The 21,543-nt window shown below is 35.0% G+C and overlaps 6 protein-coding genes across 6 annotated transcripts; 3 read left to right on the top strand and 3 right to left on the bottom strand.

Annotated features, from left to right (window-relative positions):
- Positions 1–234: 234 nt before the first annotated feature.
- LOC104731090 (uncharacterized) lies at positions 235–1,505 on the bottom strand. The gene is made up of 3 exons (XM_010450355.2): positions 1,327–1,505; positions 668–1,083; positions 235–563 (listed from the first exon to the last, which is right to left on the bottom strand). Exons 2-3 carry the CDS (start codon positions 1,053–1,055, stop codon positions 466–468), a joined length of 486 nt encoding a protein of 161 aa, XP_010448657.1. The 5' UTR covers positions 1,056–1,083; positions 1,327–1,505; the 3' UTR covers positions 235–465.
- Positions 1,506–5,725: 4,220 nt separating this feature from the next.
- Positions 5,726–7,987, top strand: TBL24 (TRICHOME BIREFRINGENCE-LIKE 24). Its single transcript, XM_010450354.2, has 3 exons — positions 5,726–6,136; positions 6,618–6,910; positions 7,040–7,987. Exons 1-3 carry the CDS (start codon positions 5,920–5,922, stop codon positions 7,820–7,822), a joined length of 1,293 nt encoding a protein of 430 aa, XP_010448656.1. The 5' UTR covers positions 5,726–5,919; the 3' UTR covers positions 7,823–7,987.
- A 124-nt stretch (positions 7,988–8,111) lies between these two features.
- Positions 8,112–10,670, top strand: 3XHMG-BOX2 (HMG (high mobility group) box protein). Its single transcript, XM_010450352.3, has 8 exons — positions 8,112–8,735; positions 9,045–9,454; positions 9,551–9,656; positions 9,742–9,807; positions 9,890–10,060; positions 10,142–10,227; positions 10,315–10,399; positions 10,489–10,670. Exons 1-8 carry the CDS (start codon positions 8,406–8,408, stop codon positions 10,603–10,605), a joined length of 1,371 nt encoding a protein of 456 aa, XP_010448654.2. The 5' UTR covers positions 8,112–8,405; the 3' UTR covers positions 10,606–10,670.
- LOC104731087 (putative WRKY transcription factor 53) lies at positions 10,423–12,214 on the bottom strand. The gene is made up of 2 exons (XM_010450353.2): positions 11,495–12,214; positions 10,423–11,384 (listed from the first exon to the last, which is right to left on the bottom strand). Exons 1-2 carry the CDS (start codon positions 11,866–11,868, stop codon positions 10,817–10,819), a joined length of 942 nt encoding a protein of 313 aa, XP_010448655.1. The 5' UTR covers positions 11,869–12,214; the 3' UTR covers positions 10,423–10,816.
- Positions 12,215–14,849: 2,635 nt separating this feature from the next.
- On the bottom strand, positions 14,850–18,200 carry LOC104731085 (Pectin lyase-like superfamily protein). The gene is made up of 6 exons (XM_010450351.3): positions 17,813–18,200; positions 16,684–16,804; positions 16,215–16,389; positions 16,035–16,105; positions 15,303–15,782; positions 14,850–15,216 (listed from the first exon to the last, which is right to left on the bottom strand). Exons 1-6 carry the CDS (start codon positions 18,140–18,142, stop codon positions 15,059–15,061), a joined length of 1,335 nt encoding a protein of 444 aa, XP_010448653.1. The 5' UTR covers positions 18,143–18,200; the 3' UTR covers positions 14,850–15,058.
- Positions 18,157–21,534, top strand: LOC104731084 (uncharacterized). The gene is made up of 6 exons (XM_010450350.3): positions 18,157–18,588; positions 18,916–19,070; positions 19,178–19,395; positions 19,824–20,439; positions 20,527–21,114; positions 21,201–21,534. The coding sequence occupies exons 1-6, from the start codon at positions 18,389–18,391 to the stop codon at positions 21,311–21,313; spliced, it is 1,890 nt and encodes a 629-aa protein (XP_010448652.1). The 5' UTR covers positions 18,157–18,388; the 3' UTR covers positions 21,314–21,534.
- Positions 21,535–21,543: the final 9 nt, after the last annotated feature.

Genomic DNA, 21,543 nt, shown 5'->3' with positions numbered 1-21,543 from the left:
CTATTGTAAGATAAAAATATTACCACTAGTTCAAAACTCTAGAGCTTGTGACCAGCACATAACCAACTAACAGTCATTAAGGAAACACAGCTTAATAAAACTAACTTTGACGTTAAGCTCACTGTCATTAAGGAACACCACAGCTTAACAGATTCAATCAAATCTAATGAACAAGCTTGTCACTTAATTCTTATTTTAACTGTTTATGAAACTAATCTTGAAGTAGATCTAAGATAGGATGGAAGCTGCTTCAATTTTTCCCTTATGTCAGGCTAAATTCACTTACCATACAAAAGAAAAGTTAATGTCTTAATCTCCAAACTCGGAGCCAATAACAAGAACATGCAGGGGATATTCACAGTCATATATGTAGAAATAAAAGCAACAAGAGAAGTTTCCATGAGTTTCAACACTTCCGAATTAACACTGTCCTTCTCCAACTCCTAAATTGATTCCAGATCTTGATCACATGGATATGAAAGGGTCCTGATGCGATGAGTTACGGTGCCTTCCTTTGGTTTCTCTTTGATTTCCTTCTTCATCATCACTAAGCATTATCACATCTGCATAGAGATTTGGTCAAAGAACATGGTTTAGTTTGTCTAAAGCTAAAAAACACAATCAGTCAGTGACACACAACATATAAAAAGAAGAACATTTGAATCACCTTCTTTTGTATCCACCTTAGGTTTCTTTGCAGGTCTTGCACTACCTGAAGCCTCACCACCACCCATCATCTCAGTGATATCATTATCAACAGACATTATGAATTCGAGATCCTTTTCGAAGGTCTCAAGCTTCTTCTGCATTTCACCATACTTGTTGCTCAACTTTGCAATCTCCTCCTTCCTCTCCAATTCTTGTCCTTGCTTTTCCACAATTTCATCAACAGTCAAACCATGCGTTTTCTCTAGAAGCTCAAGCGTTTGGATGAGATTCTCGTTCTCTATCACCAGACTCTCATACTTGTCTTTCAGAATATTGTACTCAGCAATTGGAACAGTTTCGGAAGATTTGTTGCACCTCTTCTCCGATTTGTCCCAACGACTAGACATTGTTGTCTTTCACCACTTCAAGCGTAACCTAGATCAACACAAAGACACAAATCACATCAACAAAAAAAAAGTCTGGAAATTTAAAGACGCTGCTCTACATCTATCTACAAAACCCTAAAGCTCAGATCTTTTGTTGACCAAACTAAAGATGGTAGAGACAGCTCACAAGATTTGGTCTTCCTAAAGCGGATTCCTACCATTTTGACCTAAACCCATACCGGAAACGAAATAAAACAGAGGAAAAAAGGGATCTTTCCAGAGAAAAGCTTACTCGGAAGAGAAAAAGTGTCGATCTTTTTCTCAGTTACAAAGAGAGGAGAGCTCGGCGTCGATGATAGAGAGACGAAGCGACAGAGATGGAATCGTATCAGTCAGTATTAGTGGTGGAGGAGTCTTAGATAACCACAGAGCGGGAAAATGATAAACGAGTGTTAATTAGAGTGTGTAATTAATTAGTACTTATCCACTAAAATCATACTTAGAGTAATCTTCACCACTCATTAGCCAAGCGGACCCATCCCCATATTCACCTACCACACAAATTTTTTATTACATACCTAAAACTAAATTTTAATTTTAATAACCTTAGTAGTATAGACACATATCAAAATCAGTCAAATAACCTTAGTGCCATCGTTTGGACACAACTCTTGCGACCTTAAGTCATCCTTTATCGACGGTTTCGAGAGATAAAAGACAAAAGTTTATATGCAATTCCTAATTGTAGGTCATGATCCTTTTTAGTTTATATACATATCAAACGTATTTATACCTTTATAGTATGATATATAATATATTGATCATAAATGTTTAACATAAATCTTCTTTATTTTGAAAAAAATGTATAACAACAACTATTCAGAATCAAAACTATGACATTAGTTAATCATTAACACACTTGCAATCTTAGTAATATGTTTGATTAACAACTAACTATCTAGACACTAATTGTTTTTTTTCTTCTTCTATTTATCAAACTAGTATAACGTGTTTCAAGTCATCACATTTTGTAAATGATTATCCATCACATTCTTGCCCACTTTTTTATTTTTACATGTTAGTTGTGCTACCACACAAATAATAATTAGTCAAGATCCGAGATTTTTTTTGATAAAATCAATTGGAAAGAAAAACTGCAAATTATTGGAATTTTGTGGTAAAGAAATAAAAAAACGAGACATTGCTTTAACAAAACAACAAAATACCTCTAAGTTAAGAATTTATAAAATTAGTTGATAATATGAATTACTGATATTTTATAACTACAATAATTTTTTTTTTTATATAACTACAATAATTAAAACTATTGTTTTTAACATAATTGTAACATAAAAATTTCCTAAATCAATATTGATTATGATTATGACTTCCATTTTGAAACATGTACATGTTATGTGCATTTGACCTCTATCTTCTTAAAACATCTCCACTCATGTTTTTCTCGGTCACTTCTATTCATCATTGTCTCTTTATTAATATTTCTTACAATTTTATCTTTCCATGTTTTAAATATATATATATATATATTTTTATTATGGTCAATATATTGGTGGAGAACACTTTAAATGAAAACCTAAATTCATAATCATTTGAGAAAAGAGAATGTTCTTATGCGGGTAGTGGTTATGACATATTGCACTTTAAATCAAGTGTATTTCTAATAATAATTGTCAAACTACTGAATTGGGTTTCTCCTAAAATCTTTATCGTAATAAGCATGCCTCGTTTCTGAAAATTCCAACTCGAAACCGTCTGCTCGAAGACCGTTAAGTGGACAGCTGTAGAGATCCCAGTATAGATCAACGAATTCAATAACTGCCATCAATAAGTAAGTATATTTTAAGATATTAATTTTTTTTAAAAAAAATTAAGAAAGCGAGACTTTTACCAACATGTTTTAAAATATTTCTTTACAAATATGATAGTAGATTAAGAAAAGTTAATTCAAATTGTCCCTTACTCATCATCTAGTTCATTCATCTCTACAATTGCTTCATCATATTTAAATGAAATATCTAGTTTATATAGATAAAATAATCTTATTACTTCCATACTCCCACATCACTCTTATTTAGTAGTTCCCATTTATTTTATCACTAACCACACAAAAAAATATTAATTAATTCAGATCCAACATTATTTTGCTAAACCAATTAGAAAGAAAAACTGCAAATTGTTGGAATTTTGTGATAAATAAATAAAAAACGTTACATTGCTTTTAGAAAACAACAAAAAACCTCTAATGGTGATTAAATTAAAAGGTTGAAAGGGTTGAATGGCTATTCATCCAATTTTTAACCATTTGAGATGAATAAATTGGAAAATTATTTAATCTATTTAACCACAAAAGTTGGAAAATTAAACAAATTATAAAATGAATTTTGTTTATTTTTTTTTCATATATCTCATATTTTGAAGATGAATTAGTTGAACGCTATTCAACCAATTTTGTTCAACTTATTTGGTAGTTTCCATTTACTTTATCACTACCCATGAAACAAAATATTAATTTGGCCATATTCGACAAAACTGCAAATTGTTGGAATTTTGTAATAAAGAAATTAAAAACGTTTACATTGCATTAACAAAACAACAAAACCCCTATAATGGTGCAAATTGATGACTTAAATTAAAAGATTGAAAGGGTTGAATGACCACTCATCCAATTTTTTACCATTTGAGATGAGTAAGTTGAAAAAATTATTCAATCTATTTATTCAAAAAATGAGTAATGAAAAAATTATATATAAATTTTGTTTAACTCTTTAACTCTTTCATCTCCTATTTTGTAGATGAATGAGTTACATGTTATTCAATAGATTTTGTTGAACTCATCTTTTGCAACTCGTTCATCACAATTAATGCAACTATCTTCATGATAGAGAGAGACTACATAAAAATAAGAACAAAATTATTTAAAAACTTGACAAAATATTAGGTTGAACTTCAATAGGTGATAGATAGCAAACTACCTTCTTCACATTACATTGTTCCTGCTGAACTGCAAATTATTGAATGAGTTACAACATAACTCTATCATCAAATTGCATTGATTCCGAGACCCATGTATAGTGTGCGTAGGATATGAAGAGCCCATAATTCTCATGGTACTCATGTATGCTAAAAAAAATTTAAAGCCGTTGGCAAGAACGCTTTCAATAAAGGCCTAAACTCATAATCACTTGAGATAAAGAGAATGTTCTTATGTGGGTAGTGGTTGCGACTTGCAACATATAACTTTTATTTCTTTTTATTCCATATATATGAGTTTATGTTATGTAATTATATATATTTAACTAATTAATGGAATTAAATATATTTAAAATATATTTATTTCTATAATTTTAACGTATACATTATGTACTATTTTATATTTACAACCAAAACAAATGCAATATAATATTTGTAGGATTTTAGTTGTTTTAATAGAATCCAATTGTAGAATTTTTGTATACAATAAATGTGAATATCAAATATATATATATATAGTGTAAATTTTTTAGATATTGATCATAAATGTATAACAAAAAACTTCTTTTTTAAGTTATGGAAAAAGATGCACAACCTTAATTAATTGATCGTTAAAGTATTTACAACCTTAATTAATTTGTTTAATTAACAACTATCTATCTAAATACTAATTCTTTTTTTGTATTTATCAAATATACTATGAGCACAGTTTTCAGATTAATGATATACACTCATGTTAGTATGTAAGAAGAAAGAGAGTTTGTTTTTTTTTTTTTGTGGTTTCCGGATACACTCTTATTCACTTCAAGTTTCTCTGCAACTCTTGCATTACCCGACCCGAAGCCACATTGTTTATCTCTGTTTGTTTCTTCAAATGACATTTAAGTCTTATTCTTTTCGACGGTCTCGAGCTGCTTCTGCATTTCACTCACACTTCTTATGGCACATTTCAATCTCTTCCTTCCTACAAATGCTTCTCTCAACTTCTTCCCCAACTCATCTACAGTGAAGTCGTGCGTTTTAACTTTGAATTTGGCTTTCATGTCATCTGCTCTCTCTCTTTAGATTCTCATACTTCTCTTTGTAAATCTCTAGTTAAACAAGTGGAACAGTTTCAGACGATTGATTTGTTGTTGTTGTTGTTGTTTTTGTTGTTGATGTTACCTAACTCCTAAGTCCTAACCAATCATTAAGCCAAGAGGCCCAAACCCCTTCATCACTTGGACACTAATTATCAAAACTAAAGCTTTTTGGCCTTTCCTTCTTTTCTACTCTTTCGGGTGTTAATTACACAAATTATTTGTCTCCTTCAACTTTGCATAAGAAGAGAGAGAAATACAAGGACAAAAGTTTATAGGTGATCCTTTTATATACATATCAAACGTATTTATATATTGATCATTAATGTCCAACGAAAAATTTAATTTGGAAAAAGATGTATAACAACAACTATTCATAATCAAAATTATGCCATTAATTAATCTTTAAAACACTTACAATCTTATTAATTAGTTTAATTTACAACTGACTATCTAGAATTCTTTTTTGTATTTATCAAATACTATGAGCACAGTTTTCAGATTGATAGCTATGTACTCGTGGTGTTACTAGTTTGTAAAGAGTTTTTGTTTGATGTATAATTTTTTTTTTTTTGTAGTAACAAAAATAGCTTTTGTTGAGATTGAATCGAACATTCTATCATAACTCAAGTGATATAATCAGAAAAATAGATTAATACGTATTTATACATTATTTGACTATATGGCTCTTTTTTAGAAATGTTCGAATGTTTTATATCATAAAATAAAGAAAAGTCCATAGAGCTTCTTGAGCTTTGGTCGGTCGAATAAACATAACACACATTACCAAAAACAATATCTTATTTTTACTTCAGATGAAGCTCAAGTGGAGATCAGTCTCCATGAATCATAAGAATGTGCTTCTCATCAAGCTCATCTCCGCTATTCTCATAACTTTTTTCGCTTTCCGTCTCTTCATTCTACACTCCAGTGAGTTTTCTCCGATCTTTGCGTCGGTCACTGGAAAATTCGAAGCTCGGTTACTGCCGCCGGATGTTCTCGTGCCGGAAAACGAAGATCTAATTCCTCAGGGTAAGATCAGTTAGTAGTTAGAAAGCAAAAGTATTTGACTTTTATGTGAATTGTTCATTGTGTGTTTGACTCTTTGTGTCTAAACCTTTGTTTAATAATGAGCATAATTATGAGATCTAGGGGTTTTGGATCTGCAAGATCTAGACTTTTATTTAAGGGTTTTATGAATTGCGGTTTACAGAAATTTTAAGTAAAAGTAAGTGATGATTCATGGATCTTGTTAACATTTTAAAACTGGTTGTGATGATTTGTAACATTTGCCTCTTAATTACACATTTTCATCTTGTTTGGCTATGTTTTTGACAGTTATGATTCTAAAGGTTCTTTGATAGAGTGAGCTCAGTTAGCTGCAATATTCAGTGACTGGTTTCTGATAGAATTGATCTTGATTAGTGTTACAACATTTTTGATTCAAAGTTGATATCACATTGTGGCTGATCAAAGAGGTTTTGGTTTATTTTGTTACTGTTTATGGAATCAGATATTGAAGTAGAGAAGTGTAATCTTTTCGCCGGGAAATGGATCCCAGACTCATTAGGACCAATCTACACAAACAACTCATGCGGTTCGCTCATCGACGGTCACCAAGACTGTATCACCAATGGCCGGCCTGACTCAGATTTTCTCTACTGGAAATGGAAGCCTCATGACTGTTTGTTACCACGTTTTGACCCTCTAAGATTTCTTCAACTTATGAGACATAAATCTTGGGCATTTATTGGTGACTCCATATCACGTAACCACGTTGAATCTCTACTTTGTATGCTCTCCACGGTATAATAATGCTGCTTACTACTAAATTCTCTTTGTGATGCTTCTACTTACTATTAAATTCTCTTTGTGACTTCATAGTTTTCACTTGCCAAGTTCGTTAAATCTGTTTTATTTTTGGGTCTCTCAAAGGTTGAAGTACCGGTTGAAGTGTACCATGACAAGGAGTACAAATCCAAACGTTGGCATTTCCCTCTACATAACCTTACTATATCCAACATTTGGTCTCCATTTCTAGTTCAAGCCGCTATTTTCGAAGACTCAAACGGTGTCTCAACCGCTTTAGTTCAGCTACATCTTGATAAACTCGATGAGACATGGACCAGTCTCATGCCTAGCCTAGACTATGCCATTATCTCAACGGGTAAATGGTTTCTTAAATCCGCGATTTACCACGAAAATGCAAAACCAGTCGGTTGCCATAACTGTCAGGAGAAACCTCACTTGGAAGAGTTAGGATTCGACTATGCTTATAACGCAACGCTGAGGAACGTCATGGACTTCTTAGCTGGGGAAGGTAACTCTAAAGGCACGATCTTTTTCCGGACTTCGACTCCTGATCATTTCCAGAACGGGGAATGGCATAGCGGCGGGACATGTAAGCAAACAGAGCCGGCGAGTGATGATGAAGTTGAGATTAAAAATGTACATAAGATACTAAAAGATATTGAGATTGGTCAGTTCAAGAGGGCGGTTAGAGAGAAGACGGGTCAGGGTTATGGAAATCTAAAGCTTTTGGATTTCACCGGGATGTTGTTGACCCGACCGGATGGTCATCCGGGTGCGTACCGACAGTTCAGACCGTTTGATAAAGACAAAAACGCAAAGGTACAGAACGATTGTCTACATTGGTGCTTGCCTGGTCCGTTTGATTACTTAAATGATGTTATATTGGAAACCATAGTAAATGGCTGAACCGGACCAACACATTGCTAATGGATCAACCCGGAAGAAATTGAAAACCGGTTCTCTCGGGTTAAATAGACTAATACAGTGCAAATTTGTGTGAATTGGAACAAAATGTAAAATTGTGTAAGCAAAATTGATATTTGTTATTAAAAGCTAGCCGGTTTTGTGAAATCAATATTTTTTTTCTGTTTACAATAACCAAATTGTCCGGTTTGAACTCGGTTTAGTTGTCATTGATACACCACACCCACCATACAACTTGATTTGAGTATATCAATAAAGTGATAAAGTTTTCATTCTTCAAAATTAAATAATATTTCCTTAAAAAAAAAAAGAGGATAATAAAAAAATATTCTTCCAACTGTTCAAAATTCAAAAAATGTTAACAAATCTGACCTCGGACGCCAAACAAGTATCAAATCCACGAAAATAATTTTTTTTGAATTTTGAATTATATGACCGTTGTGCGTTTCTTTCTTTATAACCTCCCAAAGATATTTTACAGAGGCTCCACCTAAAATCACACAATCCCTAATTTTCGAAATCTTCTTCTTCTCTCTCTATTGCTTTTTTTTTCTCCGACTTTGAAATGGCTTCAACCGCAGATCCAGCTCCGACGAAGAAACCGAGAAACAGTAGAAAGGCGTTGAAGCAAAAGAACGAGATCGTGGAGACGCCACCAGCGCCAGTCTCCGCCAAGGGGAAACCAGCGAAGTCGTTCGAGCAAGAGCTGATGGAGATGCAGGCGATGATGGAGAAAATGAAGATCGAGAAAGATAAGACGGAGGAGTTGCTTAAGGAGAAAGACGAGATCCTGAGAAAGAAGGAGGAGGAGCTTGAGACCAGAGACGCTGAGCAGGAGAAGCTTAAGTTGGAGTTGAAGAAACTCCAGAAGATGAAGGAGTTCAAACCTAACATGGTATAATCTCCAGATCTATAGCTTTTGGTTCTCGATTTTGGCTAGGTTTTGTGATTAGATTCGAATTCGGTTAGGTTTTGGCATGATTGTACATTTCTAGATCTGGATTTTGGATTTTGATCTGTTTGAGTTCTTAGATTAGGTTGGAATATATCTGGTTAATATGCTGATTCCGCTTGTGTAAATCGATCATTTGTGATTTTGGATTGTTAAAAGTTTCGTCATAGATTTGAGATGAGTCGATTCATTGGTTCAATGGTTTCTGGATAGCTGATTTGAGAGTGTTGTTGTGTGTTTTTTGTTCTTCAGACTTTCGCTTGTGGTCAAACATCTCTCACACAGGCGGAGCAAGAAAAGGCGAATAAGAAGAAGAAGAAGGATTGTCCTGAGACAAAGCGACCATCATCATCATACGTATTGTGGTGTAAAGAACAGTGGGCTGAAATCAAGAAGGAACACCCTGAGGCTGACTTCAAGGAGACTTCCAACATCATTGGTGCTAAATGGAAGTCTCTTAGTGCTGAAGATAAGAAGCCTTACGAGGAGAGGTACTTGGTTGAGAAGGAAGCTTACCTCCAGGTCGTTGCTAAGGAGAAGCGCGAGAAGGAAGCCATGAAGCTTCTGGTAGATGACCAGAAGCAGAAAAATGCAATGGAATTGCTTGATCAGTATCTCAACTTTGTCCAGGAAGCTGAACAGGACAACAAGAAGAAGAACAAGTAAGAACTAGACCTCCTAATGACTACTAATTCAATGACTATATCAAATTGATCATCAATGGTGTAAACTGACTAGAGCTATTTATGGTTTTACAGGAAGGAGAAGGACCCTCGAAAGCCAAAACACCCTGTATCTGCCTTCCTGGCTTATGCAAACGAGAGGAGAGCTGCTTTACGTGAAGAAAACAAGAGCGTCGTGGAGGTAAATCTAATTACTTTAGTCGGCCCTCCAGATCAGTTTTTGTCAGATTCTGAAGCTAACTTATTGCGTTTAATGGTGCTTATAGGTTGCAAAGATAACTGGAGAAGAATGGAAGAACTTGTCAGACAAAAAGAAGGCACCCTTTGAAGAGGTATGTTTCCCATACACATGCTTGCACTCATAGCCATTAAGAGATCTTGAAGTGAATGAACTAAAGTGTAAATATTTAACAGGTGGCAAAGAGGAACAAGGAGACGTACCTGCAAGAAATGGAGGTATACAAGAGGACAAAGGAAGAAGAAGCACTGAGCCAGAAGAAAGAAGAAGAGGAACTCCTGAAACTCCACAAACAAGAAGCTCTTCAACTGCTAAAGAAGAAGGAGAAAACTGATAATCTGATTAAGGTAAAACTCACTTGCACTTTACTCACAATAGTCCATTACCATTTCAGAGACTAACAGGATCGTAATAATTGCTTCTTGCAGAAGGAGAAAGAGACCAAGAAGAAGAAGAATGAAAATGTTGATCCTAACAAACCCAAGAAGCCTGCTTCTTCTTACTTTCTCTTCAGGTATGAATTTTACTTCAAGTTAATCCTAATCTCTGAATTGGTCATTATGCAAGTTTCTAGCTTTCTAAAACAAAACATGTTTTACAGCAAGGACGAGAGGAAGAAGCTGACTGAAGAACGTCCCGGGACAAGTAACTCTACCATCACCGCTCTGATTTCAGTGAAATGGAAGGTAAGCAAAATCACAATTACGAGTTCAAAGAAACATTTGTTTTATATAACAATATTCAAGATATCTGAATACATATTATATCTTTGCAGGAACTGAGTGAAGAAGAGAAGCAAGTTTACAACGGGAAAGCCGCAAAATTGATGGAAGCATACAAAAAGGAACTTGAAGCTTACAACAAGTCTGCAGCAGCTACTACCAGTAGCTAGATAAAAAACTCTCTTAGGATTGAAAACTTGTATGTTCAACCTGTTGAACATTTTATTATTATGCATTGTTAGATTGCTCTAATGACTTTTTAACCCAAAAAAAAAAAAAAATGGATACAAGTTTATCTACTTTATCTTAATTCTCTCGCTGATTTCTTCTTCTCTATGGATGATGACTAGAGTGTCTTTTACAGTATTAAGTATTAACTTTTTAATAATAGATGGACTCATTTAAAAAAGTGGGGAAGGTTGTGTCAATATCGACCGTTGGATTGAACCAATCACCAACGTCGAAGATGGGAGGAGAACTCTCCACGTGGGAGAAATCGCCGTAAGTATAAAACGGTGGCGTATCAGGGAACGAGAAAACGTCTTTACCATCGTCGACGTCAAGCCCGTCGGTTCGAACGGTTAAGTTGGATTTAAGACTCTGGAGAAGGTCCTTTGGCTTTTGGGTCGTAGTAGTAGTAGTAGTAATGGCTGGTTTGAGTCTGGTGTTTTCTTTTTGTGGTGGTGTGATCGCCGCCTGAGAACAGGTGTGTGTTCCTCTGTACGTGACTTCGAAAACAGTCGCGTCACCGTCCGATCTCTGGACTTGCTTCGTAGCCCAACAGTTCTGTGTGCTACGATGAGTGCATCTGTAGTAACTCCTTGGGAATTTTGCGCCTAAAATGTCTTTCTGACCATATTTTCTCCAGCTATAGACATCATCTTGAGGTCCTTCTAAGCCTCTCTCTGGACTTATTCTTACTTTTTCTGACCATTTTGGTAACATCTTCCTGTAAAAATTACCCAAATTAGTATAAAGATAAGATTTTTATATTATGAATTTTTGACATAATTTCAATTTGGTGAAATTGTGAGAAAAAAAAAAAATTTATTGTATTACCTTTTCTTTGAATTGAAAATGTAATCTTGGCGATGATGACTCTCGCTGGAACCTCCTCCGTCGACGAACTCTTCACTTCTCGGACTTCCGTTAATCGACGCCGGTGATTCTGGAACTCCGCCGGGATTTTTCGCCGGGGATAAAGTAACCGGCGTCGGAAGAAGTTGTACGGTCGTTGGTGAGGAGGACCAGTTGAGCAGAAGAAGAGATCTCTCGTAGGTAGAAACTATCTGCTTCACCAGAATCTCGTCCGTCTCAGCCGTAGCCGGAGCTTCTCCGAGTCGTGACTGAAGCTTCTTGGCCGCATCAAGTCCAAGAATAAGTTCGCTTAGCAATGTCTTTTGTTCCCAACTTAGCATATCTTTACCTTCCATTTTGAGTATATGATTCCCAAAATAGAGTTTCTAAAAATAATTTTTTAAAAAATAAGTTAGATAGATACTTAAACAAAGAGTTCACTATAAGAAGATTTTGGTCTGAAATTGCAACCAAACTATGATGAGAAAGATAATATAATGTGTGTTAAAAGTATGATCAAGAAGTGGGTTAATATAAGATTGAAGTATGGTATGTATAATGAGAATGAGAGTGTTTATAAGGTTGTGGTGAAATTGATGAGTGTGGTTTGGAATATATAAGGTATTTGGATTTGAATGTTTGAAATTTTGACCAAATGACGAACCATAAATAAATTGTTTTTTATATATAAAAAATATATGTAATTCCCTTCTAAAGAGAGACAAAACTTTCAAATGTAGAGAAAAGTCTTTGATATAAGGAAAGATAGGGCCAGAGTGTAATCTAGAAGTGGGGTGGTGGTAGTGAAGGTCAAAGGCTGACCAATTCAACATTCCATAATTTTGTTAATGTAGCTATACATTACTTGTATAACCATGTTAATCATATTTTAAATATACTAGTGGTTAATTAAAATAACTAGACAAGACACAACAAGGGTTTAACAAATGTCCCTTTCGATGTAGTATAACTTTTCAAAACTACGACTATGTACATGTGATTGAGATTCTCTATTATTAAATTCCCAATGTTATGTTTTGGTTTGATGCTTTTATTAGTATATGCATTATGACTTATGTGCAATGCAAAAACAAGCTCTATGGATGATAGTTATATACTTATATATCAGTTTTAACAATAAAAATGATATTTCTACACATTCTCATTTTTTAAAAAGAAAATGTACTATTATCATAAAATATTTTAGTTATCGCTTTAATAATATTGGATGACATATTTTCAGATTGTACTTCTCTAATTCTAAACCCTAAACACTTTGCCAAACAGGAAAATAAAATTAAAATATGATGTAAAATTGATCTCATTAGTAGTTTTTCTCATATTTATTAGAAGAAATGGAGTTACTTACTTATATATGTTTTGTTCAAAACAAAAAAAAACTTACTTATATATGTAAGCTATTGTCAAGTTGTCAACTGTTTGTAAATAAGTAATATTAAACTTGATGAGATCGTGAAATCAGTATTATAGTATGAGACAATTGGGATTAATTTGTGCAACAAAATTTGTATTATGAGTATTTCATTATACAGAAAAAAAACTCAGTCATTTACAAAAAACTATGTGATGATTAATTAATACACCAAGAAAGTATAATAAGGTTTTGGCTGACCAAGTCACATTCAGTTATCTCAAATAGTCATATAGGTATGTAACAAAGACATATTGAATTCAAGTGCGCAAAAATATTTCTTATTTTAGTTGAGAGTTGAGACAAATGGCCATTAATTTAGAAAAAACTATTTATACAGAATGATAGTATGTTTTTATTTTAATATTAAATATAGTATATGAAAGACATAATGATATGTTCCAAGAAAAGAAAAGAAAAAAACAGTCATGATTTATAATAAACCAAGAGTATGATAAGGTCTTTGCTGACCAAGTCCAACATCAAGCTATCTCAAATATATATATATATATTTAGTCTGATAAATATTCCATTCGAACGCTCAGTTTTTTTTTTAATTAATACTTTTTAAACTTTCTTTGCCATCAAAATTTTATATAAAATGTAGTAGGACCACTTACTTATATGAAGAAAATAACCTTTGTAAACTGTAAAGAGTTGATTTATAATTATCCCCCTTATCGAAACGTTAATTGCAGCAAATTATTCATAGGTAATTAACCACTATAGTCATATGAACCTCTATTTGATCAAAAAAAAAAAAAAAAAAAAGTCATATGAACCTCATTTACAGTTTCACTCATGGGATCATTTACATACCTATACTTTATTTACTTTGCCCCCCAAAAAAAAAAAAGAAAACCTTTACTTTATTTACTGTGAAATTTACTTCAACGTATAAAAAACGTAATTGCCATAAACGAATTTGTTGATTAATTGATTAAGAATATAGAAAAATCTAAAAGAACAGATATTCCTAAAAAGAGAAAATTAGGACAGAGGATTGGACCGAAGACATTTCAAACCTCTCTCCGCGTGGATTTCCCCTTTTTTACTACTATTTATTATTTGTTTTTCTTATGATTTGTTTTTTTTTTTAAATGGCGTCACTCTCTTTGCGTCATTCAATCATTTTTATAAAGAAATTTGGATCTCATTCATCATTCATTCTTATCTCTCGACAACAACACATACATTTTTTAGTTCACGAACTTATTTATATAATTCACTAGAACTAACTCATGTAATTCACAAATTTATTTGAAATAGTTCACATAAGTCACTAGCCAATCAATATTTCACCTAATTCAGTAGCCAAATAAAACATAAGCCCGAACTGCTTACAAAAATGGAAGAACTTTCATTCATTATTATACTGTATATCTGACTATCTGAGTTGTAAACTTTACGGCATTAACTATCGTATTTATTTTGTGTGTATGTGAGTGTCAACGCTACGCAACACTGTATAATTTCGTTGTATATGTTTATAAGAATGAAATAATTATTTAATTTATTATTTGCTGCTATGCCAAAGAAAGAAAGAATAGCCAATTGGACTCGTTAAAAGAGCAATTAATAAGTAAAGTAGGAAAAGGCCAATCAAACCCCCAAACACTTATGTACGGAAAACACCAAGCTTTCATCTTTCAATTTGTTTAAAATTAGTCAAAGACCAGTTCACACTTTACAAAACAAACAAAATATCCTTCAACTCTTAGCTTTTGTCCTCACAAATTCCAATTTTTGTTTTTTTTTTTTTGTTTTTGCATTAGTAGATATAGCCAACATTTTTTATAAATTAACAAAACAAAAGAATATAAAACGTATATAAATCTGTTAATCAAAACTACTTATAGCTAGCTAATACACACCACCAAACTACAAATGTCATAAACTTCAGGATTTACTATAAACTTTACTCTCTGTTTTTTAACCTCCTTCATTTTTGAAATTACAATTTCATTATATAGTTTTGCCTCTTTACTTCTAAACATAGTAACATACAAAGTACAAACATAAATATATATATTATTAATGGAGGAATTGCAAATAATGATAAATTACATTTTTTAAAAGGAACCGAAGAGGTGAAAAGACTTGCTCAGAAGTTTTCAGAATGCGGAAGAACAAAAGTTAGATCCTCCAGTAGTTCTCAGCTCCGAACACGGCGAAGGACTGACCTTCAGTGATGTCCCAATAACATCTGAACATTTCCACGTCCGATACGTATTCAAACTTCCATGGAGATTAATCTCACTCAAACATATCCCTGTGAGAGTTTTTGTTTTCCAAGTTATAAAATCAAGGAATATATGATGTATATTGGTAAACACTAAGAAATGTATAATTTCTTACCTGTAAAAGGTGAACCCTTCAGTCCCTGAATAGAGCCAGCTTTTCGAACGTTAACTCCCCAAACGTTCTTGATATGTATTCCCTTAACTACTGGAAGAGCATTCGGATTATAATTCGCGTCAGGGTGATCTCCAGTGTCACCGGCTATCTTGATCCCATACTTTGCGGTATCTACGTAGACGTTAGAGATTTTGATGTTTTTGATGTATCCTCCACGACCAATGTTCGTTTTGATGTTGACACCAACGCCCATATTGGATAGAGTGATGTGTTCTGCTACGATGTTCTTGATTCCTCCTGATGTTTCGCTTCCTATTGCGATACCAGCGAACGGGGAAGATCCTGTGATGCGTCGTATCGTTATGTTTGAGCTTGGACGGCCATAAGCGATTCCGTACTGATCCCAACCGCTTTTGATGGCCACAAGGTCGTCTCCTGTTGAGATATAGGAGTCTTCTATGCAGACGTTGACACTGGAATCTATCAACAAATTTAATTTTGTTCAGATGATTAGTAAACGGCTCTGATTCAGACAGAGAATTGCCATTAAAATTTGATCATGTATCAAGTTTGCACACCGATGAGGAGATGAGGTACAATTCTCTAGCATGATATAGCTATTGTACACACAAAAACATATTCAAGTTCTTATCTAGACATGTTTTATATGTATATATCACATCAATCAATCTAGTTAGTTGACTGAAAAAGGAATTGAGAGTAAGACCAAACCTGGATCGATTCCATCAGTGTTGGGCGAATCTTGTGGAGCTAAGATGGTGACGTGATGTATGACAACCTCACTGCCACATATCAACACGAGGAACAGAGTCAATACCAAAAGAAGAGGTTAATATATATCTATGCTTGGGATATCTGAAGGACAGAGCAGTAACTAGCTTTTTTATATACCTGCAATAGACTGGATGAATGTTCCAGAAGGGTGAATTTTGGAAAATAACATTGGAGATTATGATATCCTTAGAGTCCTTGAACTCGATTAGGTTCGGTCTTGTGTACTTTAGCGTTCTACTGCGCCACAAGTTCCACCACACTTCTCCTTGACCGTCTATTGTCCCGTTTTGTCCTGTGTATTTTAGATAGTGTCGCAATGAAATGTCAAAAACAGCGCTAAACATCATATCACCAGAAGGAAATGCACGGGAAACACTCTGTTCCTGGACATGTATTAGAATACTATCTATAGAAATCCTCTTGAGTAACTATAGTTAAAAACAGATTCTTAACCTGATTAGTTCATGTTTTCCTACCCTACCTGAACAATGCATCTCTCAAAGTCTTCAACCTTACATATATATTTTAACTGTGTATTATCTAGCTAAATAGATATTACTGAGAGTATAAGATGGTCCAAACTAACCAGTGATGACAACATCACGAAGACCATCACCATGAATAAAGCTCATATAGCGTCCCCCTGGTAACTCCCTCCCTCTTCCATAAGACGGCAAAGGATCAATCAATGGCCAATTCCGGGTATCCTGAAGTCAACACATAGCAAAATCCAAAAGCTCACAAAACAATTTAAGAGATTCTGCATTTACTCATAATCAAAGTGGTGTTGTCTAGATTCTGTCTTAGGCAAAATGTTATATAATCTCAAAATTAGGCATAAGAGACACACACACACATTGATCTACACTACAGTGACAAGGAGTGGTTTTTTTGTTCTTCACTCACTTGAAGACAAACCAAGCCGAGAATTTAATCAAATAGATAATTGAAATTGAGGTTCAACAAATATGGCAGCATCCCACTACTTCACTGATCTGAGATTCTCACTAAACGACGATGGAAACCCATAACTGTCCTCCACAGTCCCAACTATTGATAACAACACTCTAACCAATACTATAACATTACATACATTAATAGAGAATATAATAACCAAATCTTGACAAACTTTGGAAACCACAAACAACAAAAATTGCCAGCTATGTAAACATAGACATAAGAGCACTACACCACATGGTTACAATAACGTTTTAGCCCCGAGAAAGGACCCATGACGCTTTGTATTGGACCTACCATTACCAATTCCATACCCATATTTATTACTTATCAATTACTATACGTGCAGTGTTCCCTATAAATCATTCTTACAATAAACTTGATTACAAAAACAAACTTTGATTCCATTATTTTCAAAATTCAGATCCAAGCAAACAAGCTAAGTGAAGAAAAAAAAACAATTCTATAATTAGGCTTGCTTTACATAAAAGTCATCTATAGTTGACAAATTTTAAATGAAATATCTTTCCTAACAACTTGATCATTTGAGTATAATCACTTACATAACTGACCACACTCACATTACTGATCTCATTGGAGTATCCACATTAATCACATTGACTAATAAACTAATTTAAATATCAAATCAGCAAAATAACGAATTGTGTCACTCCTTTCAAATGATCTCAATATACCAAAATCCAATTTCAGAATTCAAAATTGGCAAATAAACCCAAAAAAAATTTGAAAATTAGTACCTGAACAGCTTTGATAACAGCACCTTTAGCCAAGTAAAGAGTCATATGGCTAGTGAGATTGAAGCTCTCAGTCAAATACACCCCGGGAGGTATATACAAAAGCGTACCTCCTCTCCTCTTCAGATGCTGAATCCTATAAATCGCCGCTCTAAACGCCTTCGTGTTCACCGTCCGGCCATCCCCTACACCTCCGTAGTCTGTTATCGAGATCTTATCGTTCCGGTACCGTAACGGCACTATACCGGAACACGTCACCTCCGAATCACCCAACGACAACGAAGAAACGATTAGACATGAGAAGAAGAGAACTGAAGCTAAGAGTCTCCACATTTTTCGTCTGTGATTTGAGATATTTTGTAGAGAGAGTAGTCTAATTATGTTTATATCCGTCGACAACGTTCAGAAGAAGAAGGCACGTGCCAGCACACGTGTATTAACAGGCCAGTACAGTACTAGTGATATTTGGGCTTTAACGGCCCAATAGTGTAGGGTTTTTTATTTATTTATTTAGTTAAAAGTTTTGGTGTGGGTTTGTAAAATTGGAGCTAAGATCAGAAAGTTTCAGCGATTTTGGAGATGGAGATGGAGATGGAATTCGAGATGGAGTTCGAGAGTCCGTTGGTGCGTTTATGCATAGAGGAAGCTTGTAAGAGCGGAGACGCGGTGGAACGATGGCGTTTACAGAGGCGGAGTCTTGAGAGGTTGCCTCCTCACCTTGCTGATGCTCTCCTCCGTCGTCTAATCCAGCGGCGACTTCTTTTCCCTTCGTTACTCGAGTAAACAACTCTCTTTTTCTTTTTTAATTCCTTACGTAATTCTGATTCCTGATCTCGAAATGGTTAGCTTGGAGCCTTGGATTTGAGATCAGTGAGTGATCGCTTAGGGATCTTAGTTTTTTTTTTTTTTTGCATGTGATTTTAATTAGGAAAAATTTCGTTTCTCTTTGCTTGAGTTGTTAGATCTGGTAGCTCTAAGAATCGTGTTGGTGTTGGGACATTGTTTAGGGTTTACCGGTTTAGGATTCATTTTATATAAGTCAAAAGTTGAGGAAATGCAATGATTTGCATGGACACTGAAGTATTGTGAGCTCTTTTTGTGTGCAGAGGATTTAAACATTCTGTAGAGAAGATAGATCTCCGAGGCGAAAGCTCCATTAACGCTGAATGGATGGCTTACATTGGAGGCTTTGTTAATTTGTTGTCTCTAAATCTTTCAGATTGCCTGAGAATCAACAATTCTACCCTCTGGCCTATCACAGGTATGTTACATGACATACCTCTCTGATTTTGCATTTGGAGTTTATGACAAATGTGGGTTCTTCTTTTTTTTTTTTTTTTTTTTAATGTGATGTTGGATTTGTTTTAGGATTAAGTAGCTTGACCGAGTTGGATCTTTCAAGATGTATGAAAGTTACAGATGCTGGTGTAAAGCATCTTCAATCTGTTGTAAACCTGGAAAAGTTGTGGATTCCACAGACGGGTGTTACGGAAGCTGGGATTTCTCTTCTTGCTTCACTTAAAAACTTGTCTCTTCTAGATTTGGGCGGCTTACCTGTAACTGATCACAACTTGATTTCTCTCCGGGTACATGATTTTTTTACATTTGCTCTTTCTTTATTTTGTAGTCACTAGTCACTCAGGTTGTTGATGAATTTCAGTTTTGATTGCTTGATGTATTTGATTTAATTGTGTAGCTCAATGGTTGTCGTATATCTAGTTAAATTGTAAGAATTCTGCTAAAATTGTATGTTCTATGTTAGAGTAAGGAGTATTATGTGCATAGAAACTATTTGGTCTTATTTCAGGATTATGGTGTTGTAATTCAAGCATCTTGCTGGTTACTAAACCTTATTACTAATCCATACAAAATGAAGTTCCGTGTATGTGGGATTTAGAATTGTTGTGATAAGATTTTTTCTTTGTCCAAATTCATTTACTACAAACATATACGCACATGTGTACATATCATTTATGAACCTTCCTCTGACCGCCAGTTGCTTTTTGTTTCTCAGGCTCTGACAAAGCTAGAGTACCTTGACATCTGGGGAAGCAACGTAACCAACCTAGGAGTTGTGAGTATACTTAAATTTTCAAACTTGAGCTTCCTCAATCTCTCGTGGACCAGCGTCACACAGACTCCGAACATACCGCACCTGGAATGCTTACACATGAACAAGTGCGACATTCTCTCCATATCAAAAATGCATAACTTCGCACTAGCTTCCTTGAAAAAGTTGGTTTTGTCCGGAGCTACTTTCAGTGCTGAAACCGAGGCCTTTTCCTTCACCAACCAAAGCTCGATAACCTACTTAGATGTTTCCAACACTCCCCTCCAAAACTTCAGCTTCTTAGCAACTATGATTAACCTGGAACATCTTGATCTGAGCTCCACAGCTTTCGGGGATGATGCTGTTGACTTTGTAGCATGTGTTGGCGAGAGTCTGAGGAATCTTAATGTCTCAGATACAAGAATCACTTCTGATGGGGTCGGGAATCTTGCGGGACATGTGCCGCAACTCAACACATTGTCTCTGTCCCAGACATCTGTCGACGATCTTTCCATCTTATTTATCAGCACCATGATGCCTTGTATTAAAGCCCTTGACTTGAGCATGACCGGGATCCATGGTATGTATGATGACCTTTCTAAAAACTAATGAGTGATTAATAACTCAAATCAAAATATAACTCCACGGCTCTCTTTTTTTTTTCCAGGATTTATCCAGCAACAAACTCAACAAGCAGAGCCGTCGTTTGCAGCACTACCGATCTCTATTTTTTTTCCAGTATTTATCCAGCAACAAACTCAACAAGCAGAGCCGTCGTTTGCAGCACTACAGTCTCTAACTTCCCTTGAAATCCTGAGTCTAGAACATCCATACCTGAGCGATACTGCTCTCTCTCCTTTAAGTGGTCTTACCGGATTAACACATTTGTCCCTAAAAAGCAGTTCCCTCACAGATTCCACTCTCCACCATCTCTCCTCTCTCCCAAACCTAGTCAGTCTCGGAGTCCAAGATGCAGTTTTAACCGACAATGGTCTCGAGAAGTTCAGCCCACCTTTAAGGCTGAGAATACTTGACCTCAAAGGTTGTTGGCTTTTAAGCAAAGAAGCTATCGCTGGTCTTTGCAGAAGGTACCCTCACATTAAAGTGAGGCATGAATTTGCACATGACTCTTCTTCTCTCGACCAAAATCAACCTCTTCCTCGCTCATGGCCTCGGCAGAGTTTCGTAACGTTGGCGAGTAGAAGGAACAACCAAAGGCCAGAGAGTTCTGTTGCTGTTCCTAGGAGTTTCTTAGGTACGCGCTTTTCTCACTAACATGCTCAATTTTAACAATTTATAAGGAAGATGGGCTCAAAGTTTGTGTGATACTTGTGGATACAGACCAGAGGGTGAAGTACAGAAGGGAAGTGTTGGTTGCTCTACAGAATTCGCCTTTGTCACAATTGCTTCCACGGGAAGAACTTGTCAGTAGTGCACCGGATATTTTTAGCTGATGTCGTGACAAGAACGGTAATTCAAATGATTTGTAAAAGAGTAGAAACTTGGGGAGATCTTAGCATCTGTCTTGTCAGTCTTGATCTCGATTTCCCTTCCTCGAGTTTGTTTAAGACGTTTAAGACATACAGTAGTAGTACATGTATCGTGTACTAAATTGTACTAGTACTACATTTCGGATACTAGTTGAAAATTATGTACTCTTCTCTGTTTGATCGGATATAACTTC

This window comes from Camelina sativa, chromosome 12 (assembly GCF_030686135.1).
Source record: "Camelina sativa cultivar CO46 ecotype springtype chromosome 12, ASM3068613v1".
Lineage (NCBI taxonomy): Eukaryota > Viridiplantae > Streptophyta > Magnoliopsida > Brassicales > Brassicaceae > Camelina > Camelina sativa.
Note: the sequence above shows the minus strand (reverse complement) of the source record. Positions and strands in the feature narration are given on the sequence as shown.

Bases quoted from the DNA above. Each gene is read 5' to 3' on its own strand.
- LOC104731084 (XM_010450350.3), top strand. From the start codon at position 18,389: ATGGAGATGGAGATGGAATTCGAGATGGAGTTCGAGAGTCCGTTGGTG. The intron at 19,071-19,177 runs GTATGTTACATG...GATTTGTTTTAG, and splicing joins TACCCTCTGGCCTATCACAG to GATTAAGTAGCTTGACCGAG. The intron at 20,440-20,526 runs GTATGTATGATG...TTTTTTTTCCAG, and splicing joins GAGCATGACCGGGATCCATG to GATTTATCCAGCAACAAACT.
- LOC104731085 (XM_010450351.3), bottom strand. From the start codon at position 18,142: ATGTGGAGACTCTTAGCTTCAGTTCTCTTCTTCTCATGTCTAATCGTT. The intron at 15,783-16,034 runs GTTTGGTCTTAC...ATTTGTTGATAG, and splicing joins CACTGATGGAATCGATCCAG to ATTCCAGTGTCAACGTCTGC. The intron at 15,217-15,302 runs GTAAGAAATTAT...AAACTCTCACAG, and splicing joins GAAGGGTTCACCTTTTACAG to GGATATGTTTGAGTGAGATT.
- LOC104731090 (XM_010450355.2), bottom strand. From the start codon at position 1,055: ATGTCTAGTCGTTGGGACAAATCGGAGAAGAGGTGCAACAAATCTTCC. The intron at 564-667 runs GTGATTCAAATG...ATCTCTATGCAG, and splicing joins TAAGGTGGATACAAAAGAAG to ATGTGATAATGCTTAGTGAT.
- 3XHMG-BOX2 (XM_010450352.3), top strand. From the start codon at position 8,406: ATGGCTTCAACCGCAGATCCAGCTCCGACGAAGAAACCGAGAAACAGT. The intron at 8,736-9,044 runs GTATAATCTCCA...TTTGTTCTTCAG, and splicing joins AGGAGTTCAAACCTAACATG to ACTTTCGCTTGTGGTCAAAC. The intron at 10,061-10,141 runs GTAAAACTCACT...TGCTTCTTGCAG, and splicing joins AAACTGATAATCTGATTAAG to AAGGAGAAAGAGACCAAGAA.
- LOC104731087 (XM_010450353.2), bottom strand. From the start codon at position 11,868: ATGGAAGGTAAAGATATGCTAAGTTGGGAACAAAAGACATTGCTAAGC. The intron at 11,385-11,494 runs GTAATACAATAA...TAATTTTTACAG, and splicing joins ATTTTCAATTCAAAGAAAAG to GAAGATGTTACCAAAATGGT.
- TBL24 (XM_010450354.2), top strand. From the start codon at position 5,920: ATGAAGCTCAAGTGGAGATCAGTCTCCATGAATCATAAGAATGTGCTT. The intron at 6,137-6,617 runs GTAAGATCAGTT...TTATGGAATCAG, and splicing joins CGAAGATCTAATTCCTCAGG to ATATTGAAGTAGAGAAGTGT. The intron at 6,911-7,039 runs GTATAATAATGC...GGTCTCTCAAAG, and splicing joins TACTTTGTATGCTCTCCACG to GTTGAAGTACCGGTTGAAGT.